The 23,778-nt window shown below is 38.1% G+C and overlaps 2 protein-coding genes across 5 annotated transcripts in view; both read left to right on the top strand.

Moving 5' to 3' along the window:
* COMMD10 (COMM domain containing 10) overlaps window positions 1-3,095 on the top strand; it is a 233,015-nt gene extending 229,920 nt beyond the window's left edge. For 2 of the 3 annotated variants that reach the window (XM_033181489.1, XM_033181486.1), the window contains exons 6-7: window positions 1,327-1,386; window positions 2,251-3,095. In XM_033181489.1, the coding sequence (XP_033037380.1) occupies window positions 1,327-1,386; window positions 2,251-2,289 (99 nt within the window). In that variant the 3' untranslated portion in view covers window positions 2,290-3,095. The remainder of the gene's footprint in view (window positions 1-1,326; window positions 1,387-2,250) is intronic. The other variant, XM_033181487.1, reaches the window with a different exon arrangement.
* A 2,434-nt stretch (window positions 3,096-5,529) lies between these two features.
* Window positions 5,530-23,778, top strand: part of LOC117065987 — a 118,921-nt gene continuing 100,672 nt past the window's right edge. For both annotated transcript variants that reach the window (XR_004430123.1, XM_033181484.1), the window contains exons 1-2: window positions 5,530-7,382; window positions 12,503-12,656. Coding sequence is in view for 1 of the 2 variants with exons in the window: in XM_033181484.1 (XP_033037375.1) it covers window positions 12,532-12,656 (125 nt within the window). In the remaining variant the exon portion in view is untranslated. The remainder of the gene's footprint in view (window positions 7,383-12,502; window positions 12,657-23,778) is intronic.

Here is a 23,778-nt window from a genome sequence, read left to right as displayed (position 1 = left end):
CCTTATCTGCTAGGAGGACATATAGTGTGTATAGATGATGCTGATTAAATCTTTGGAGCTTTAATGATGTGTGACAGCCAATGAATTTTTCTAATATAGTATAAAAACTTCATGATTTTATATTCTTAAGGGAAGAGGTTTTAAAGCAGATGTACTTCTTTATCCATTTTAAAGCTGAAGTACTTAGAAGTATGGAAATTTGATCCTGTACACTTAGCTTCATGAAAAGTGAGATACATTTTCTGAACATAGTCCCATTGACTCTTCTGGAATTAGTTAGAGATAATTTGGTTTGAAATGTCGGCTTTGTAAATAGAAATGAAAATCATTAAAACAGATAAACAAAAGTGAACATAGGAACTGGGAACTAGAATAAATAGTATGTTGGAAATGACCATAAACAATTAATTATGTGGCTCAATTTTGCATCAATTTTCTACTTCTTTAGTTCATGATGCCCATTTTATATCATGTGATTGCAGCAGTGTGATCAGAGCAGTTAGCATATTCTTGGCATTGTCTCCTCATTAATTTTCACTTCTTCAGAGGGACCTTGAATAAAATAAATACATTTGAGCAGTCTTAAGCAACTTGTTTGAATTGTTTCCTCAGTGTATGGAGTCAACCAAAAGTAGGTTGGATTGAGTTGAGTTGGGTTTAGTTTAATATCATACTTTACTACAGCATCATACATACATATACAATATTACTTAGCATCTGTAGCACCCATAAAGGATTCTCTAATGCATGTGAAGTAAAAGGAAAGAGAGTGTTTAAGTCCTGGCTTTGAAACTGTTGTGTTAATTGCGAACTTTTGCTGAGTCTGTACATTAAAGAAGGTAACCCTCAGCATGTTGAGATCACAACTGCAATATTAGTGCTTGGAGGCAGTAGCTGTGCTGACGTGAGGCATTAATGGCTGGATGAGTTCAATCAGATATCCTGCCTCCAGTGTCTTTGTGTAATGGTATTTACTAGATTTCAAACAGACTGCTGAGAAAGATGAAATATAATCTCATGTGTTATCTCTGTCTTGAAAAAAATTAGATAATGAAGTTGTTCTGTTACTGGCATATGTTTTATTAACCTTCGTAGAGTCAACTTGAAGGACAGATGTCTCTGTAGAGTTGAAACCTTTTGCTAAAGTAGAGTGTGATTAACGCGTTTTTGAGTTCTAAGAATCATGGGGTTGAGTAGAGCAGGTAAGCATTTTTAAAAACCACTCAGAGGACAATCTTATGTCATAGTCTAAGATTAGCTGGAGAGAAAAAATGTGATGTAAATTGTGTGCAGCTACATTCTTTTTGTTGTTTTTCTTCCTTACAGAGCCTGGAGAAAGTTCTTGTGGAATTCAGTCACAAGGAGTTGTTTGATTTCTATAACAAGGTCTATATTTTTAAAATAATTTTCTAATATGTGAGGTTTTTTTCATAATATTTTGTTTTCATTTTATGAATTCTTATTTTTAAATGTCCTATTATGGAACTAAGTTCTTTAAGCTTCCCTTATAAGCACCTTATATTTCACAGGGGGAAGTATAGGAGAAATGAAGAGAATCTGAAAAACTCAACCAGGAAGAAAAGGAAAATCGTTTGAATTAAAGCAATAGGATTGTTGCTTTAATATAAAACATTAAATAATGACTTTGTGATTCGTAGCCACACTGACACTTTAAATATATATGTCAAACACTTTAATTTCTGGGCCCAAAGGTAAAGGGAAACATGCCTTTAGAGATTTCTCTGTGAGCATATTTCATGTTTCTTTCTGAAGACTGATTTTGTAATCCAGGAAAATATACTCCCTCCACCCCCAACTTTAAAATCTTATAAAGTAGGCAGTTCTTCTGCCCAGCCCACTGCCACTGGACCATGCGTGTGGTTATCCTGTTCAGCCCACCACCACTGTACTCACTCCCTCGTACATAAGCCTCCAATAAAACCCCATGTCTCGTTAAAAACAAAATTATGTAGTGATAATTTAAAATGAAACAGCTGAAGACACTTAACAGTATTAAGAAATCTTCTTTCTTTGAAAATTTGAAAACTTAAATTTTCAAGCACAAATTCTAATATCTTCACAGAAAAAGAAAAATATTCTAACTGGTAATTTTATTGCTATGTGAATGGATTTAATATTCATAGTTACCAGTGCCATTTTTTCCTTTCTATTTGCATGTGTCTAAATAACAATTGATGAGTTTCGTTCACTTCACTAATGTCTCTTTTTTTTTTTTGTCTTTGTAAATAGCTAGAGACTATACAAGCACAACTGGACTCCCTTACATGATGTTTTCGAAGACTGTTTTTTTCGTCATGCTCCTGCCACCTCATTATTTTGCATTGAAGATACATTGCCAGGTTGTGTTTTCTGAAGGATTCAGTGGCTTGCTTTCTGTAAATTATATGGTTTATCACTTCTTAGACAAATAACAACCAAGAGAGATCATTATTAAGAGTACTGAGGTTCTAATATACTTTCTTTAGTTCTGTCAGCCAACAATAATTATTAAGAAGACTTTCGCTTTAAAGGAAACAAAAGTGAATACCATATTTTTTTTACTGTCATAGTGTTGCTTTCTTGCCTGTCCTGCTTAGTTTTTAAAACTTGCTTGATGATACCGTAATGTATCAAGGAGGGTCCATGGATACAAGATAAGATATGTACCTTAGTAGAATACAGAACTGTGGTAATTAGATGAATAAAATTAAGAAAGTAGCCACATACTTTACAATCAAATACACTATGGCATTTTTATTTGAATATGGTGAGTATATTTTGCTTCAGAAATAATAGAGGAAAGAAATGTAAAATAGTGAGTAGTATGGTATCAGTTAATTCCAGTCTGAGCTTCTCTGTCAACTTCAGTTTCTCTCTGAGTTTAATGATTTAATAATAGTCCAGGTTTTTGTGTGTTTTTCTTTATGCTGCAAATTAATAATGATTCACTTTATAGTTTGGGAGACAGAATCAGATCTTGAATAAAATAATCGTAATGAGTGCTAAATGGGCACCATTATTCAAATCAGATACCTTTTATATTCTCTTTCTATAAATATGTTGATTTCTGTTAATAAAATTTTTGTGTCTTAGGATTGGTTGAAGTGTACTTTTATTTTATACATTTATAGTATATTTTATGCCATGAATGTTTGTAAATGAGTACATTTACATACATTTGTTTTAAAAAACTTGAATTTTTTTATGAATGAAATATCTATATTGTTCTCAAAAAGAGAATCAAACATGACTTTCTTCACATGAAGAAATTTGATTTCAGAAATGTCCTATATTTAAATAACCAAAGTCGTTGAAATTGAAGCACATTTCTTATTTGAAATATCTGGGAAATACAGCTGTTAAATATCTCTCAAATATTCAGTATATGGAATTTATACCCACATTTGTTTGTATATCTATTTGTAAGCTGTTGCTTAGAAGAATTGAGAGTTTGGATTATTTCAGAATACAACTATTACAGTTTTCCATAGTTGATTCATTTTAAAAGTTTTTAAACTCAAACTTTCATTGGTAGAATATCTGGAAGGCATGTTTATAATGTAATGTGGCTTGTAGGATCTCTCCTACTCTTTTATGCTCTGTTTTGCCAGTTCTCAGAGGTAAACACCTGAAGTCCTAGAGGTACTATCAACATTTTGGTAAACATTCTTTCAGACTTTTTCTCATGTACGTATAAATATACATCATCCCAAGTTACATTTGATAGGCCTTCCTGACAGTAGCCATATAGATAAACAGAAGTTTTCATTGGTTTAGTGGCCAAACTGAATTCTCCATGTAGGTATCCAAGTTAAATATGATGGTTAGAAATGAAGTTTTCTGAAAGTAGTTCGTTACATGCTCCCTAAAAGAAATATCTTGAAACCTATGCAAAAATATGGCAAATAGTGTTCTTCCCATTAGTCTGGTTCAACAAAGTCTGACTCAGAGGCACTAAATAAAGGGCAAGTAGAAGGTCTGACGCCAACTAAGAAGATAATTATTTCTGAAATATGTAGTTGAAGATAACTTTATTTCTTTCTTAAAACATTACTGTTGTTATGATGCACAAGTCAAAGAACACGTGGCATTTCTAAAGAGTATTAAGTGCATGTTACTTTTTTATAAAAATAAGGTGAATGAGGAGATTAATGGGGCCTGGAACTGCAATCTTGGCAAGTAGATTTACTGTATGTCTTTCACGAGTGTGTGACATGAGGATTGAATAGACATAGAATTGCTTGTTAGCAAGAGGAACTAATTTTTATATCTATTACAATCTATATTTGTAATTCTTCCCTAATTATATAAATTATTACAATTATTTTTATTTAGGAAATACCAAAAAATCATAAATAACTAATCTAAACTTATCAAATCCTATTATCCAAAAATGGCCATTAATGATAGTTTGATAGATTTATTGCAGTTTTTTTTGTATCCATTTATCTTTCTTGTTCATTTTTTCTTCTTTCCTAACAAACTGAAGTAATGCCATCAATTGTGTTTCATACTTTGCTTTAGATACCCTTACAGCATGAGCATTTTTCATAGCCTTATTGCGCAAACTTAATTTTAATGTATATTAAATATTTTATCACTTGAATGATCTATACTTTATATACTTTATATGTCTCGAAATAATTGCATTATCCAAATTTTGGCACATTTGTTCTAATTTTTTAACATAAGGAACTCACTGATAAATATAATTATACATAAACCCTAGACCACATCTCTCGTGATATTTAGTATAGATTCCTAGAAGTAGAGTTGCTGTGTCAAAAGTATGAAGATTTATTTTCTATTTTTATCTTTAATAGAATTTTCATTATAAAAAATGAGGCCAGGTTTGGTGGCTCATGCCTGTAATCCCAGCACTTTGGGAGGCTGAGGCAGGAGGATCGCCTGAGCCCAGGAGTTTAAGAACAGTCTAGGCGACATGGCAAAGCCTTATTTCTATTAAAAAATACAAAAATTATCCACGCTTGGTTGTGCATCCCTGTAGTCTTAGCTGCTCAGGAGGCTGAGGTGGGAGGATCACCTGAGCCTGGAAGGTTGAGGCTGCAGAGTCATTCTATCACCCCACTGTACTTCAGCCTAGGTGACAGAATGATACCTTTTCTCATACATATATATACAGTTGCTCATTAAAACAAAGTTGCTCCCTTTTGCCATCTCACTTCCTGGAAGTACCTACCTAATACTGCAAACATTTGGTGGGTGCTGTGGCTCATGTCTGTAATACTAGCACTTTGGGAGGCTGAGGTGGGCAGATTGCTTGAGGCCAGGAGATTGAGACCAGCATGGGCAACATAGCAAGTCCTGTCTCTACAAAAAATAATAGTAATAAATTAGCCAGGTGTGGCACACACACGTGGTCCCAACTACTTGGGAGGCTGAGGTGGGAGAACTGCTTGAGCCCAGGCAGTTGAGGCTGTAGTGAGCCATGATCATGCCACTGCCCTTTAGCATTGGCAACAGAGCAAAACCCCATCTCAACATACAAAGAAACAGACATCTTATAATACAAATATACACACCTCTTGTGTATTTTCAAAAATACATTTATGTATTTCAAAGCGTTTGATATGTATTGCTAAATTGTTTCTCCAAAGGATTATATTAATTTGTACTCCCACAAACAATGAATGAGAACTCACTTGCTTCAAGCCACCTTCAGCAGCCCCTTCTTCCGTCTATACATTTCACCCTCAACATTCTTTATAACCTGAGATCAATGTTGGTTTAGGAAGAGTGATGGGACATATTGAGATATGTCATGTTGATAACTATAGAAGGATTGAAAAATAAATCTCTTTAAAAATCAGCAAATATGAGAGCCAATAACTCAGTATTTAAGTGTAAGGGCTTATATAATAAGGCTTATATAATAATATATAATCTTCAAAATAAATAACTCATGTTATTTAGATTACTATTCCTATTATTATAACTCATTACGAGTTATTATTTTGAAGATATTTTGAAGATTAAGTGAAATTCATGTTAAACATTTAGCATAATCCTTGAATCTCAATCATATAATAAGCATTAGCTGACATTTTTATAATCACTAAGAAAATAAGCAGGCTTTCTGTTGAAATTTTTCCAGGTGAAGTTGAATTCGAGTCAACATTGTAGAAAGCTTGCTATGAAACCCCTTCACTTTAAACTTATTTGGCATTCTAATAACAGCTCCATTTTATAATCACAGATCCTAATACAATGCCAATTCTGCTTTTATTTTTTATTTAAAAAATGAGATAATACATGTATTATGGGACCAGAATGAAAAAAATATTTTTTTCTGAGTACCTTTCCACATGGCCCTTCTGGCTCTGAGAAATCTAACTTTTTCACTACTCAATGAACTTTGATTTCTTCTTACCTTGAATAATGTCTTCTACACTTCATTCATTATACCAAGGGTCAGCAAATGATGGACATGGCCTACTGCTTGTCTTTGTAAATAAAATGTTATTGAAACACAGCTGTCTTGCTACCAGACTCACTCTTGAGACTTTCTCTCTTCTTTGCATTGAAGAAATAATACCATGTTGTAAGAGAGGCTGTGGATAGGGCTACATGGCAAGGAACTGAGGGTGACCTCTAGGGGCTGAGGGAGAACAACAGCCACCAAGAAATGGAGGCCCTTAGCCTTATAACCTCAAGGAAGTAAATTCTGCAAACAACCTTGAATTAACCTGGAAATAGTTTTTGTTGTTGTTGTTTTGTTTTTGGCTTTTTCCCTGTTAAGCTTCTAGATGAGAACACAGTCCAACTGACTCTTATTGCAGCCTTGTGAGATTCTAAACAAAGGACCCAAATAAACTATGCTTGAACTCTGCCCACGGTAATTGTGAGATGAAAACTTTGTTGTTTTAAACCTCTAACTTTGTAGTAATTTGTTATGCTGCAATAGATAACTAAAACAACAGCCATGTTCATTTGTTTACATGTAGTCTGTAGCTACTTTTGAACAACAACAGAGTTGAGTAGTTGCAGCAGAGACCGTATGGCCCACAAAGCCTAAAACCTGGCCCTTTATAGAAAGAAAGGATGCAGCACCCTGCTTTGTACTGTGCTTTCTAAACTGGAGCATCCCTAGAAGAATAAGGTAGTTGGTAGGGAACACAAAAAGTCATAAGATGGACATTGTATATATTTCAATAGCATCACTTCTACTTTTTGTCAGAGGTAGAAGAAATTACATTTTCCATCCTCTTTTGCAGCTACTGCAGCCGTGGAACTAAGTGTCGCTAATGAATTGTGAATGGAAGTGATCATTCATCCCCAGTTGTGTTCCCCTTTCTGTGACTGAAACCCAAATTTGGAGCTGAGTCAGCTTTGAGCAGACAAGAATGCTAATGCTTTAAGAGGTAGGGAGCAACAAGATAGAAGGAACCTGGGTCCCTGAATATCCTTATAGAACACAACTGTCTCCATGCCCTTGACAGAAATAAAATATCTTGTTTGAGTAATTAAATTTGCAATCAGTTTAGGCTATACACAGCAGTTTTGCCTGTAGCCTAACTAATATGGTGGCAACATAATTTTATTGTAATTACAGTGATGTAAAACATATTTTAAAATGGAGATTAACAATTTATGGCAAAATACATATAAATGTTCAAGAGGAAATGGGAAACTTTAAAAAACAAAACAAAACCTTTGTGCTTACAGCCTGCAACTTTAGGCTAAATTCTCAGTGCTATTAGGAACCTATATTCACCTCCCTCCCTCAGTGTGGTTATTCTGAGACAAAAGTTTTGAGAAACCATAAGAGTATATTGTAAATTTCCCCCAAAGTCTTTCCATAATTCTTTTTCTACTGTTGAGTAAGAGGACTGGGATGGTTCTGATTTATTCAGATGCATTAGTCAGAAGCTACTCAGGAATTTGAATTTAAATTTCAGATCAATTTTGCTTCCCTAAAACTTTAATTTTTTTTTTTTTTTGCCATCATTATGCAAATAGCCCTACTCAATAGACCAGCCTCATTTAATGCTAAAATTAGGAACACTTTAATTTGAGGTATTTCATAGTAAAGCTTAATGGCATTTTTAATTTTGGAGAATTTTAAGGATTTTTAATCATTGCTTCCATCTCCCCACATGCACACTCCTGAAGTCTTTTTGAAGCTCTTCTGCTTTTCTCTGAAGTATAAGGTTGTACTAGCTGTTATGGAGACCTACAATCCAAATCTAAGTGATGGCAGTTTTCATAGCCTACTTTGTTTTATTTGAAATGGAAAATTACTGATTTTTCTTTCAAAAGAAATAGTCTGCAAAGACAAGAAAGGTGAAGCAAGTCCAGCCTATAAATCTGTAAGGAAGAAGGTGCTACAGGCTTAGAGACACTGTTTTAATCTCCAAGGCAGAAAAAATAATGAATATATGATAATGTTCCTTTAGTGAAACCAGAGTTCAGTCATTTTTAGCATCTTTTAATGAGAATCTGATTTTTTAATGAGTTTTAAAGATTTTTTTCCTTCAAAAAACCTAGGTAAAGGAAAGCAGTTAATAGTAAATTTAATAGCTGCATTTATTTTTTTTCTGACTTGTGTTTGTATTTTTTAATTGGCAAATAAAAATTAAAAACACTGTGCATTCTACCCAGAACTTTAAAGGAAAAGTCAATAGTAAAGTTTTTTTAATCTATAATAAATATAGGCTTGCTGTAAGGCAAGGAGTGTAGTGATTTCTCAAGGCCTTTCCTCATCTCTCCTTCCTTCTGAGATTTCTAAGTTTCCTTTGTGCACTACTTCTAGTGCACATGTCAAATTCTTCTGCAGTTTCAACCAGACTACCTAAGGGGACGAAGGAAAAAGCTGCTGTCCCCTGGAAAAGGCTGCTTTAAACATCAGCCTTAGAAGCGCCAGCACTCCTCTCCATCCCAAGAATGTGGTTATGGTTTGGCAGAGGAGCACTGTAATTTCCAGCTGACTAGAGAAAAGGTGACTTGTATATTCTAGAGCATGTGCTCTGCTTTGCAGTTCAGCTTCTCACTCTCTTCCATGCTGATGCAAGTAGTTCTATCAGCATTGGGGTGCTTTCGAAATACTGACTGAATCAACTGAGTACGTAAATAGTTTTTCTCTACCTTTGGCTCTCTCCATTTATTTGCACAGTAGCATCTAAATTCTTAAAATAATTGTAAACTTAAAGTTGTGCAAAAGTAAGTTTCAAACTGGTTTAGCCAGATATGCTGGTATTTGGTAATTCCATTAGAGAATGGCCACATCCCTTCTAGGGAGTATCTCCTGAGGTCACTGAACCTTTTATTCATCATCCAGGAGATAAACATGAGAATAAGAGCCTTATAACCAACCAGAGACCCGATTTCTGCCCTCCAGAAAGCTAGAGCAAGTTCTCCCATTGCTGTGAAAAGATTTATGGTATTCATGAAGTTGACCTACACATGCTGCTGGGTACTGATGCTGCAAAGACTGAAAACAGTTACATTCCTAGCAATTTCAGAGTTGATTTATGTGACAGGGTCAAAATGAAGTGCTCCAGAGAGACATCAACAACATTCTTATATTGAAATATAGGTACAGTGTGTATAGATTTTCTGAGCTCATTACCCAGAAGATTTTAATTTCCTGCTGAAAAGAGTATCTTGATTAAAGACACACACAAACTCCTATACACACTGCCTACAAACAGGCTTTCCTCACTGATGTGGGACAATTCTGACAAAATTTTTTTAAGTCTCCCTTTACATGGCACAGATTGTTCCAGCTTATCACAAATGTACCAGCTGGACAAAAATCAGAAGTTGACATAGATAGTACAGAATGCAGGCAAGATAAACAGAGCCACACAGAAAGCTGTTCAGTAATAGTTTAGTTTAATTTTAGTTTAAAATTTCCCTATGCAACTAAGACTGTGCCCTTAGATGTAGAGCCCAATGTGAGGGATCAGTTTCTTATCATAGAGTAATGATTTATAACATCTAACTTTTCTACCTTATGGCAGAATGCCCTGTGAATCCTTGAAACTCGAGGCCCTCTTTGTCAGAGTTTTGGTTCTTACTGCAAAGTGTGTTCTTTCCTTATGTCATCCAAACAAAAGAGTAGTAAAAAGAAACTGAGTTTGGATGCATCGGCTTTCTGGACTTGCAAATTATCCAGCACAGGCATTTCTTACACAGCAGGCTTGGAGGACTCTGAGGGTGGCCATCTTTGCTAGATACGCTGTTAACCTTATTTTTATGGTTGGGTCAGTGATCTTGTAAAGTCCTGCTTGGCAGGCTCATACGTGTTGATAGGTGCCCTAAACTGATGGACCAGTAGAGTGTGGCCACCACCGGTGAGATGATTTCTTCAGGCCCTCAATAAGCATTGACCCAAAGGCCCTGATTTTACAGTGCTGTGGTTCTGTGCTGGTTCCCATGAAACACTCTTCCCGTCTGATTTTCCAGGATCATTTTCCTTAAGTTAATGCCATTCCTGTAAATGCATTTCTACTCTTTGATACCTTTTCTTTAGTTTACTCTTTCAGTTAAACCTGTAACCAAGATAATCTTTGGCAATTCTTTTAATTAATCTTTATATTTAGCTCTAGAGTCAATGTAAGGAGATCCAGGGTTACAAGAGTCTACTTGAACAAATAGAGCCACAACAGGTCAAATTTTCTTTCCCTAGGATTGTATTTTTTGAAATGTTAAAAATTCTCCTATAATTAAATATTTAAACCGTATTTCATCATTTTTGTAAGGGTTTTAACTTTAGGGTTTACTAAAGGAAGCCAAATCAATTTCATAAACTTCTCTGTATAGGATTTCAAATAGAACATTTTTATGGAAAGAAGGTGAATATGTTATAGAGGAGGAAATGCTTCTGCCTCTCTGCCTACTTCCCTATTGGCCCTCTCTGCTTCTCCCACATCCTTTAGGGAGGAATGACTTGCCATTCTGTTTGGTCAGTTAAAGTATTGGTTGGCCGTGTTCATCGATGACCAGATCGGCTGTAAAAAGACCATGCCCTTGGGTGGTGCTTGTTTTGCACCTCTCGCTTCCACTGCATGGGTTGGAATAGAGAGAGTCCAGGTTTTGAGGAGAAGCTGAGGTGTGTGGGGAAGAGGGGCAGGTAGGGAGGGAGTTGTCTTTCTTAGGCCTTAAGAATGAACATATGCTCTTACACAACCTTACCAAGCTCTGAAAGATAATTGTCATTTTGGTTCCCAGTTGCTATCAGTCTTTCTACATGTAGCTCTTTTGGAAATGTCAGCATCAGGAGTGAATGGCAGGTTAAGATTTGGGCATTTGGAAATTTTCTAGTCAGGTTCCATGAATGCAATCACAATTTCAGCCTCTGTCCTTTATAGGTCTTCTTAGCAGATCTGTCTTTTTTTTTTTTCAGTGATAAACGTGCAGAGAGCTATAGGCAAAAATATCAAAGGTATCGTTCGTACCTTTCAACTCTCAAGTGACCCTCCAGTTAGAGAAGAAGGCTTTGAAATCAGTGACTCTGACTCCCAAAGAAGACCTGCTTGACACTTCTAACCCTCCATTCTAAATGAGCAAAAATTTCACCTCCCTGAAAGCAGAGGGAAGACATTGCTGGGTCAGTTTCAAAGGCTCATTGGCTACCTTCATGCCACAATGGACCATTGAGAGTCTGTTCCCAGTTCCTGGCATGGTGGAAATTGACCTTACACTCACTTTCCTCTATATGCTTCTGAGTGAGAACTTGAACTCGAACATCCCCGTCTAGCTCCCTAGGAAAGTGCGGAGGTATGGAATATGCCCTTAGTAGCCTGGCTTGACTCTGTCTTTTGGCTGTTTGCTGCATTTGTAGAAGGAAAAGAACAATACAAAACATTGCTCCTCTCTTTCCAGACTAAGCATTTACAGTGCAACATAGCTAAGTAGGAAACCAAGAAAAAGAGAGGATGAGATGTTAACTGATGGATCAAGTTACTCTTGTGTGCTCCAGTAACAGATGTCCAAGCGGCTTCAGGGCTACCTTTGTGCCTCCTTTTTTAAACGTATTTGATCATCTACAAGTTGGAATGATTTACATCATTTGAAACCCATGAGATGTGCTTGAGGCAGGGGAATGAATGAATGAAAGGCTTTTTCCATATGTTATTTTCACCCTGAAGTATTTAACCTATCCCAGTGTGTATCAAAAGCAGAAGAAACTGATTCTGCAATGCCAAGTTGTTTCTGCCTTGGACAATTAACTACTACCATACCTGAATCTATATGTGTCTTTTTTTTTCTTCTGAACTTGATTCACAAAATGTGTTATAGGCAGTACAAAAAAATTTATTTAAATTAAATTAGTGATATTTAGCTTTAAAGAACATGCAACATTTCAGTTCCCTGCAGGGGGGGTCTGAAATGTTCCACGATATGTTTCAGAGCCATTCAGCTTGTTTGCCTCTTTCTGCTTCTCCTTCCTGACCACTGCTGTGGGGGCAGAGAGCCAGATGGCAGGAGGTTCCTTTCCCAAACCAATTAGCATGTCGTCATATTTTGCCCTCTTCAGCCACAGCTTGTTCTCGGCTCTCTCCCTGCATGAATCAACAGTGGTCCCAAGACAGGCAGAGACCATCAGGAACTTACCCTTCACACAGAGAGAGACTCCAGATCTCAGAGAGCAGTGGCCAAGATGCCAAGACAGAACCCTGGTATTTTCTACTGTGAGTTTCATGCTGCAAATACACAAAATAACAGTTATTTTGTATATATACTCAGGATTTCTTCATTTATTTGAAAAGAAGGAGGAAGGAATGGAGGAAACTGTACAGAGGTAGTGCTCTGTGTGTGTGTGCATGCATGTGTGTGTGTGAAAAGGCATTATATTTAAAGAACAATGGTTTTTGATAGCCTTATAATTATTGTATTCTAATAGGATGCTGAGCACGGCCTTGGCCGGGTAACTCTATTTGCTTAGTCATTCATTCATTTATACATGTATTTACCCATTAACTAATAGGCCAGTCAAATGAGGTTACTTCTGGAGTGCTCTAGTTCTGCTTGCATATCAGGATCTACAGTAAAAACATTGCCTTAGGTCCTCAGGTAGAGGTTGATCAGGGGGCAAAAAGGCTCTTCCTACTGACTCCACCAGCAGCATTCTGGTAAGATGAAAAATGGGGAAAGATGAGTGTGTGCCACCCTTGAGAGACTATGGTTGATCATGATTGAGTAGACACAGCAATACCTTCATGAGACTGTCCATCAAGAAATAAGTTTTTTAAACTGTAGTTCTGGTAACAAAGACAAACCTCTTTATTTTGTTTAAGTAAGTGTACTAGGTGCTAGGGATTCGAAATAAGGGGCTCATCTCTTTGGCCTTAATTCTAGACTAAACATTACTCAGCTTGATGGTAAGTGTAATACTGAATACAACTACCACAGCAATGACCCATTGGAAATGTGTAGCACTTTACAGTTTATAAAGTCCTTTCATATGCTTGTTCTCATTTGATCCTTGCATTATTCTTTAGTTAATTGAACAAGTGTTATTTCCATTTCGTAAGTGAACAAACTAAAACTAAGACACCTAAGTCACTTGCCTAAGATTACACAGCTGAACTCAGACTAGAACTCAGAATATCTAAGCCCTAGTTACCTAAGTCACTTGCCTAAGATTACACAGCTGAACTCAGACTAGAACTCAGAATATCTAAGCCCTAGTTTAAGGCTCTTTTAATACTTCACTGTGCCAATTATCAATTTTTGCCCCTCCAAATTTTCCCTTGAGTACTTGCTCTGCTGTTAATGGTTGGAATCCCTTTAAGCTCTCCTCCTTTATGTGAGCACCATATTAAGTTTTCTAAGTAGAGGGTGCTGGAGGGACAATGCAGGAGAAAGAGACTTCTCTTGTAGGCTCCAGCAGCTGCACTGTTGGTCACTGGTATGAGTGTGAGTGCATCTGGTGGTACTGTGCCCCAGCCAGAGCACATAGTCCCTTGATAAGCTTGCAGCCCTGGCCTAGCCTAGTCATCACCTTCCTGTAGCCCTCCCAACACAGACACTGGAAATTCTAGCCCTCTTGCCCAGAGCAATACCTCTAGTCCCTCTGCATGCCCACTCACCTGCTCATCAGTTGTGACCCACTTGTACCCAGCCCCTCAGATTTGCCCTCCTGACATGGACACCAGGAGTGCCAAGCCTTCTGCCCAACAGTGATTCCCAGTGTATTTGTGCATACCCAATCACTGCCTGTGGCTCATGTACTTCCTAGAGAGTAGCTTTCTTCTTGCTCAGTGACTGTGAACCAGCTGTGGCATGAACAAGCCAGCAAACCTCTCTTCCATCCATTGAACTGCAAGTAGACCTTCTGCAACAAGATAGCCTTGAGGAGAGCCCTTCCAGTTTCATCCTTCTTTGAGCACTCTCCCTCAGCCCCGTATAGAGCATTATAAAGTTCTCTTACATCTTATAGTTACTGTTCTATTATAGCTTAATCTTTTTTTTTTTTTTTTTGAGATAGGGTCTCACTCTGTCACCCAGGTAGGAGTGCAGTGGCGTGGTCTTGGCTCACTGAAGCCTCTGCCTCCCAGGTTCAAGTGATTCTCCTGCCTCAGCCTCCCAAGTAACTGGGATTACAGATATGTGCCACTCTGCCCAGCTAATTTTTGTATTTTTAGTAGAGACGGGTTTCACCATGTTGGCTAGGCTGGTCTTGAACTCCTGACCTCAGGTGATCTGTCCGCCTTGGCCTCCCAAAGCGCTGGAATTACAAGTGTGAGCCACCGTGCATAGCCAGCTTAATCATTCTTTATATTAAACTTCCCTTATTTAAATCACTGTTTGGTTTCTTTCTCCTGATTGGTCCCCAGTTGATGCACTCACTAAATGTTGGTGTGAAGTCACAGACACGGTAAAGTTTCTTATGGGCAGGGACTTGATCATATATCTCAGATCACTACAAGCACTTGCCTATTTTGATGCCTGGCACATAGAAAGTCTTGAATAAGTTCTAATTAATTGAGCACAATTTGAGTTAATTTTAACACCCCTATTTGTTGAAATGTAATAACAGCCTACTGAGAGGTCTAGCATGCTGAAAGGAAAGCGTCAAAAATTTGTTCATGTATGTGATCATTTATTTGTTCAGTAATGTTGATCAATAATGTTGACTGGGATAAGCAGCATTGGCTCCAACTGCAGGTCAAACAGCAGAATTGGCCCCAACTGGGAGGTGGAGTGAATGATTGCTGTTAAGGACAAGCTAAGGGAACATTCAGAAGGAAAGAATGAAAACAACACAGACCCAGAAAGAACCAGGGAAATAAATACGAAGTGCTCTAACCACTTGTGAGGCTCAGAGGGGACAAATGACCTGTCCCACGTCATGTAGCCCTCTTGGCAGAGCCAAGAGTAGACAGCAGATTCTATAATCCTCAGTCTAAACCCTTGACATTACACTGCATTGCTTCTCCAAGTGGGGCGGGAAGGAGTGGTAATACAAACTGCCATTTCGGGAAGTGGTTAAAAAAATACCTTAAAACATGGTTATCCTTTACCTAGTAGTTCTAAAGGAGTCCATTTTTGGGATCCAAGAAGTTCCCCTGCCAATGCTGTTACCTTTTGGAAAACAACTAGCAGTCTGTCAAATGTGCTGGATTTGGGGTTTGATGCCCCTCACGGTAATCAAAGTATCCCTCATTTCTCTGATGTAGTCTCACACCTGTATGTAAAGCCTCTCTATCACTCCTTTCCAACATCTGTAGCTTAATTATGCTAATGATCTTCGTTTATCATGTTGTTTTACTTATCAAGACGTTTTCCTATTTCTGGTCAGATGTTTTTCCAGGGAGCCAAGGCATGGAATCCTTTATTAAGTGGGGAAGAATCAACAGAATTTGTTCCACATATCCTCTGACACATCCCCAGAAGCATGACTTCTAGCCTGAATCCTACAATGAATGTATGGGCATATGTGACACACTGTGTTTCATTAATTTTTCATCAACAGATGGGTCACATATGAGCCAAAGATGAATGTAGATATTGCAAGGTCTGTATGAGCAAAGCCAAACCATGTTTAGAATGTCTTTGTTGGCTGTCATTGGGAGTGAGTGCATGCTGATTAACTGATTTGAGATGTGCATACGCCTGTGTGCTGAGAAGCAAGAGACACGTAGTTTGTATGTGTTGAGTAGTTTATCCGTCTTCTAGGTTTTCCAATTTGTTGGCATGTAGTTGTTCATAATTGTTTCTAATGATTCTATTTCTTTCTTTTTTTTAAATTTTTTTTTTTTTTTTTGAGATGGAGTTTTACTCCACCCAGGCTGGAGTGCAGTGGCTTGATCTCAGCTCACAGCAGCCTCCACCTCCTGGGTTCAAGTGATTCTCCTGCCTCGGCCTCCCGAATACCTGGGACTGCAGGTGCCTGCCACCATGCCCAGCTATTTTTTGTTTTTGTTTTCAATAGGGATGGGCTTTCAACATGTTGACCAGGCTTGCCTCGAACTCCTGACCTCAGGTGATCCACCCACCTCGACCTCCCAAAGTGCTGAGATGACAGGTGTGAGCCACCGTGCCCAGCCTTCTTTCTGTTTCTGAGGCCTCAATTGTTACGTCTCCTTTTTAGTTTCTGATTTTATTTATTTGTATCTTCTCTCATTTTTTCTTAGTTTAGGTAAAGTTTGTCGATTTTGTTTATCTTTTAAAAAACCCATCTTTTTATTTTTTTGATCTTCTGTATTTTTTAATATCTATTTCATTTATTTCTGCTGTGATCTTCATTGTTTCTTCTACTGATTTTGAATGTGGTTTGTTCTTGCTCTTCTAGTTTCTGAAGATTCATTGTTATAATGTTTATGGAAGTATTTCTGCCTTGTGTTTTTGTTTTTTTTTGTTTTTGTTTTTGTTTTGCCCAGACTGGAGTGCAGTGGCATGATCACAACTCACTGTAGCCTCAACTTCCCAGGCTTAGATGATTCTCCCATCTCAGCCTCCTGAGTAGCTGGGACTACAGCTAATTTTTTGTATTTTTTGTAGATATGGGATTTTGCCTTATTGCCCAGGCTGGTCTCAAATTTTTGGGCTCAGGCAATCCACCTGCCTTGGCCTCCCAAAGCACTGGAATTGACAGGCGTGAGCCACCACACTCAGCCTCTTTCTGCTTTTATGATACAGCCATTTATCACTGTAAACTTCCCTCTTAGGACTGCTTTTGCTGGATCTCACAGATTTTGGTATTTTGTATTTCCATTTTCATGTGTTTTAAGAAAGTTTTGATTTTCTTCTTAATTTCTTTATTGATCCATTGGTAATTTGGGGGCATTTTGTTTAATTTCTATGTATTCATGTATTCTCTGAGGTTCCTTTTGTTACTGATTTCTAGTTTGATTTCATTATGTTCAGAAAAGATTACTGATATGACTTCTTTTTTTTTTTTTTTTTTTTTTAGTGTGTTCAGACTTGTTTTATGACCTAAGATGTAATCTATTTTGGAGAATGTCCCATGTTTTAATGAAAATAACGTGTATTCTGCAGCAGTTGGGTGAAATGTTCTATAAATGTCAGAGAGGCCTATTAGATTTGGTGTGCACTTTAACTCTGCTGGTTCATTGTTGATTTTCTGTCTGGATAATATGTCCATTACTGAGAGTGGGCTGTTAAAGTCCCCTACTATTATTGTATTGCAGTCTATCTCTCTTTTTAAGTCTATTAATGTTTGCTTTATGCATTCTGCTCTGATGTTGGCTGCATAGCTATTTATAATTGTTATATCCTCTTGCTAAATTGATTCCTTTATCATTATGTAGTGACCTTCTTTATCTCTTTTTACGATCTTAGATTCATAGTCTATTTTATCTAAGTATAGCTACTCCTGCTGTTTTTTTGGTTTCCAGTTGCAAGAAATAGCTTTTTCTACACTTTCAGTTTGTGTGGGTCTTTATAGATGAGATGCATTTCTTGAAGGCAGCATCTAGTTGAGGCTTCTTTATCCTGAATTTTAGTTTTTTTTCCCTCTCAGGTAGCTAGTCATAGAGAACTTTCCATATGGCCTGATAGATGTGGCAGACCCCGGTCTCATAAACATCCCTTCCATCTAATAATGGATTGTTTCTTCGCCTGCTCACCTTTATAGCTAGGGAGAGCAGAGAGCACTCATGGTGAATAGTCTGGATCCTGTGGTCACCCCTTTCCCTGTTCAGAATCCGTCAGAGCCCAGTAAGGACTCAAAGCTCATGGTGAATAGTCTGGATCCTGTGGTCACCCCTTTCCCCTGTTCAGAATCCGTCAGAGCCCAGTAAGGCCTCAAAGCTCATGGTGAATAGTCTGGATCCTGTGGTCACCCCTTTCCCCTGTTCAGAATCCATCAGAGCCCAGTAAGGCCTCAAAGGGGAAGGCCTTGCTTTAAAACCTTACAGACCTCACCACAGGCTTGAGATGATGCTCCAAGCTTCTGCAGATGCCACAGCGCTTTTGGAATTCACAGGGTCACTAGCACGGATGTCTAGGCCCGATAGAGCCTTTTCTTGCCTTAAGACCTACTCAAATCTCAAATGTTACAGTTTTTTGCTTTTTTGTTTTTTTAAAAAAGGCACATATCAAATAAAGGCTAAGTAGAAAAAGCATGTGCTTAGTAGAAGAAAGAGAGATAGATAAACAGAAAGAGTGATAGTGCCTAATTTATCTTTATGAATGTATCTAGATTTTTGAAATCTAGAAAAAAATTGTTTAATTTTAACAAACATATATTATGCCTTTTCAGAAGTTAAAGTTTTGTTTTAGATCACATAGTAGGGTGGAAAATCATTTCAGTACTTAGGTCAGCAAAAGGTTTTCATCAGATATGTGGTGAATAGACCAGAGCAGACACCCATTGAAAACTCTATTACCTCCAGAAACGAAACAGGTCCACCAAGCATGATGCCCCTTCTGTCTTGGAATGAGCACAAGAGTCCGCAACCTGTCTGGCATAGATGTGACCACTGGTCAGGTTCTCATGTATTTAACTGAGGTGAAAGGTCCCTATATTTTCATGGATCTAGTGAAGTGGCATCTTTGCCTGGGGAAATACCCGAGATTCGTTGTCTTGCACCAAGAAGATTAATGTCACGGACACACACACATGGAGTGGGTTAAGGAGTGGAAAGTTTAATAGGCAGAATAAAGAAGAGAGGAGAGCAGCTCTCTTTCTCTCATGAGAGAGAGGCATCCAAAAGAGAAAGGCTGCCTGCAGCGGATTATACCAGATTTTATCGGCAGGCTTGAGGAGGTGGTGTCTGATTTACCTCGGGCCCACAGATTGGTTCCATCAGGTGTGACATTTACATGGTGCACAAGGGAGGCTGGTCGCTCCACCCTAATCTTATGCAAGCGGGCTTTCTACTTGGCCAGGGACATCTTGTCTATTCCATACTGTACACATGGCTGGCAGAGAGAAGAGAAGATGTAGCTGCCATTTTGAACATGCCTGTTCTCAGGTAGCTTCTTTCTATTGGCACAACCACCGACATTCGCCTGTGCCAGCTTCTAGCTTGCTTGTCTGTGTTTGTAGCTTGATTTTACAGGCTGCTCTTTGTTACAAAAGAAAATGATTGGGGGACTGCTTTTCATTAAAAGGAAAACCTTACCAAGGACTCCTGTGCCCTCACTATCTGCCTAAGTGATTTCTTTTTAACTCCTGTATCAATAGCTTTTTCCTGTTGACACATATATCTTTTAAATTCTTTAAGCTGTAAGCAGCCTAGTTGAGGGTTCACAAATCCTCTAAGGTTTACTCCAATATGATAGAGAAATATATCTTGTGTGTAGGATGATGTGAGAAAGTTTGGGAGGCACTGAGGTAAGTAATATGAGGTAATGGTGACATTTGGTAAAAAGAGTTCTTAACATTATCTTAGAGGCTCTAGCGAATTTTTCTCTAAACTGTATGGTATTCTCTTCTCAGAGAAAATTAAATATTTCCAAAAATGCATTCTTCTTTAATAGTTATAGTTTTGTTTTTTAAAAGCCTTAATATTAGCTAGTTCATTCCTAAGGAAAACCTAAGGCCTGTGCTTATTTGTCCACCACAGGGATCACCATACAGCTGAAGACAGTCACCTAAATTCAGTTCTTGAGCATAGGAACAGTTCATCAGGCTCTATAAAGTTTGTTCTCATAATTCAAAGCTTACTATTATTGAGAATGCCACTTAAGGAGAATGGAAATCTTAACTATATTACCAAAAACTACACTACTGTATACTTGTGGTTGTCCTGCTCTGTGTCTTGGACTGGTGCGTCTTACTTGCTTGGCCATGGCCAGAGGGTGGGAAGAGTCCTTTTATCTCTTAACTCCCAAAATGATGCCTGGAACCACAGTGGTTTCTGGAATCCATGACAAATCACAAAAAATACTTCTTTTTTTTGTCCTGGGACTCATTCCGGGGTCTCCAAGGAGGTGGTTTTCAGTTTCATCTTTTCAGTTATCTCATTAGCATTGACACATAAAAAGTTGTTTGTTGTTGTTGTTTTTTCTCCTTGAGGCTTTTTTAATTTAAAGAATTACAGGGAGGAAAGATCACAGAGAAATTCCCAGAGATAAAGCAAAAAAGACAAATAACAAGTGGCCGCACATGTTTTTAAAGTTCAAAACATGATCTCCTGAGGTGTTAGGAAAGTCACACAGGCCCCCTTCTCCACGCGACATGATTTCCACAGGTGGGGCTGGGCTACCTCGTGAGGCTCAGAGAAGGGAAACATCTAAGAGCCGTCCTCAGTCCCATCTCTTCTTCCTGGGTCCTCTCAATGCAGGGAGCTGTGAAGGTTACCCTCGGCACTTTTTCCAGAAGTGATACTTTTTCCAGACCCAGACACTATTAAGTAGATGCAAGGTGCAGCTCTTTTGTTTGCTTACTCCCCAACAGTAGAGCCTCATAAGTCCCAGGTATTCTTTCCTATGGGGAACAGTCCCCAGGATACTTTTTGCTGCATTCAGGTGAGAGCTAATAGCTAATCTTTAAAAACCATTAAGCTGCACATAACTGAGCCTTCACTTACAGATTCTGGGAGACCCTTTACTATTACACAGTGGAATAAAACTTCGTGAGGTCACAAGTGTAGTCACATAAGCCTTTTCTATGAGAAATCAGTGAGACATACATTTCCTCAATCTTAGTGCTCAGGTGGAGTATATGCTTTGCTGCCTTTTGTCTAAAACAGAAATTTTTAGAAAGTTTTTAATCCTAACATCGCTCTGAATTGTTAATAGAGTTACTTATTTAAATTGAATTGTATTAAAATTTCAATGTTTTCACCTTTAAGACACAGCAGGAGACCTGGAGTAGGGTAGACAAGTAAGGCACTTACTTCAGACAAAAAATGTAAAGGAAGTTCAGCAATCAAGATAAATAATATTTTAAGGCAATATTTTTCAAAACAAAGATTAACAAAAAAAAATAATGAAGAAAATATCAAAATTTTTAAAAAGGCTGGGTCAGGAACAGTGCCATTCTGAGCCACATTGGAACCTGAGGCAAATGAAACCTCAGTAATAATTTGTTCATCGTGGATACATAATCTCTTAGAGATTCTGCTTATTATTGCTTTGTCCTTTTGGGAGGTCATGGTTCCCTGCTTGCTGCTGTTTCTTGTGGGTACAGATTTATGTGTTTGCATTGAAAGATTAGTTACTTACTCCATTTTATTGTGTTCAGCTTATTTTGGTTTTTATTGGATATATTGGCTAGCAAATATTTAGTGCTAAGTTGCTGCCTCTTTTTTGGCTTTAAGTGGTACCTTAAGCCCAGGTTCACCTTGGCATTAATAAATGATCAGAGCTCTGCCTGTCATGAATCAGGGCAGTCCCAAAGGGATTATCCCATCAGTGTGTCAAGGCTGACTGGCTAGGGGGTTTGTGCCCAGGAGACCTGTGGAACATACCTCCTACAGCATGGTGCTGTTGAGCAACCTCTTTCATATGGTATCTCCTTTGGCTAAGTAACAGAGCAGAGTTTCCAGGCTGTGGATGACAGTCTCCCCTCCCTCTTTTGTCTCTGCCTGTCCTCAGGGATATTTCTCCCTTCAAGGAGTCACTGTGCTTCCCATGGGTCAAGACAAAGACAGGTCTCCTGCCAAGGTACCCAGGATGGTGGGTAAGCTAATTGATCACTTCAGTCTCACTTTTTCTGTGGAAATTCTGAGTTTGGGGGAGATTTTCCATGCATGTAGTGCTGGGTAGAGGTGGGGGACACATCACATATGTGAAAGTCCAGTTCTCTAACCATTTGCTCAGAGTTTTTTACTCTTCTGTGGCCCCGGGAGCTGTCTTATCCTCATATTTGAGTTCTGGATTATTGCTGGTAAAAATGTTGTTGCTGTGTATTTGTTTATGGTTTCATATTGTGGGAGGTGAAGCCAGCTTGCTTCTAGGCTACCATTTTGGAACCAAAAGTCTGTAATTTGTTTTAAGATAATTTTGATAAATGATGTGAGAGAGAGCCTAGGTTCACTTCTTTCTAAATGGATATCCCATTTTTCCAGCATCATTTGTTAAACAGATCATTTTTTCCCCTCTGAGTTATCTTAACACCTTTGTCAAAATCATTTGGCCGTTGATTATGTAGGTCTCTTTGGTTCCATATACTGTATATATGTATTCTTATACCAACTGCACATACTACTTGATAATAGTAGCTGTACAGTCAGTTATGAAATAAATGTCATTACAATTTTTAGTTGAAATAATATTTTAAAAATCAGAATCTTGAAAATGAGAAACACATTTGCTGAACTGAAGAATTCATCAGAGGCTCTCAGCAGTAGAATGGACCAGGCAGAGGAAAGAATAGGTGAGCTCAACGACTGGGTTTTTGGTGGGTTTTTCTGTTGTCTATTTGAAAACACACAGTCAGAGGAGAGGGAAAAAAAAGGCATGAAAGCCACCTGGAAAATACAGAAATTACCACAAAAAAACCCAAATCTATGAATTATTGCTGTTTCAGAGGAAGCTGAGCAAGAGCAAGGGGTTGAAATCTTAGATTAGATGATTACAGAGGATGTTGCATATGTTGGCAGCTACAAATGCTAGAAATGGTCAGCTACAGTATGATGGTCCTACTCAAGGTATCTGGAAAGACAATAGAGTAGTAATATCTTACCAGTAGTCAGAACTTTGATCTGTACATATTGTTGTTTATTTGCTGGGAACTGGAGATGGCCTAAGCCCAGGAACACAATCTATGCTAATTCCGGAGGCATTTGAATCTTGCACAAAGATTGAAAACAATTGGAATTTTTACAGTTAAATGTGTGACGTATGTAAAGGCCCTGGCAACCACACAGTGCTTGTCCATCTACATACATCAGCCTAAGTGATTCCAAGCCAGGTTTTACAAGTTTTACCTGTTACAGTGACAGATAGAATGAAAAATATGTCCTTGGATAGTTGTGGTAAAGTAGCTGAATTTTTCATAAGAGTCAGTCCCAACAGACACCTACTAATTATCAGTTCCTGTGATATTCCTGATAGCCCCACTTGAGGCATGATTTTGAACCCATTCTGACCTGAAGAGCTGGAACGTGGAGGATCATACTTTAGATTTACACTCAAGTTGCACACTGTGTAACATGTGCAACATGTCTGTGTTGTGTGGTGGCTTGGTTCTCTAAAGTTCACCTGCACGCTGCTTCCAGTTTCTCCCATTCACGCATGTTCATTGACTAGCCATAGACATGAGCTGTTCCCATCGCTGGCCCTCTGTTTTCCAGGGTTCTCCTTTCATTCTTCAGTGGCTGTGGTTGTCACTGGATGTTTTCCCTGCTTCTTGTGGACAGTAAGTTTAAGGGGATTTTTCTGTTGGCATTTTGG

Source organism: Trachypithecus francoisi, unplaced genomic scaffold, assembly GCF_009764315.1.
Source record: "Trachypithecus francoisi isolate TF-2019V2 unplaced genomic scaffold, Tfra_2.0 Lachesis_group2, whole genome shotgun sequence".
NCBI lineage: Eukaryota > Metazoa > Chordata > Mammalia > Primates > Cercopithecidae > Trachypithecus > Trachypithecus francoisi.
The sequence above is the reverse complement of the archived record's forward strand: the minus strand, read 5'-3'. Positions and strand labels throughout refer to the sequence as shown.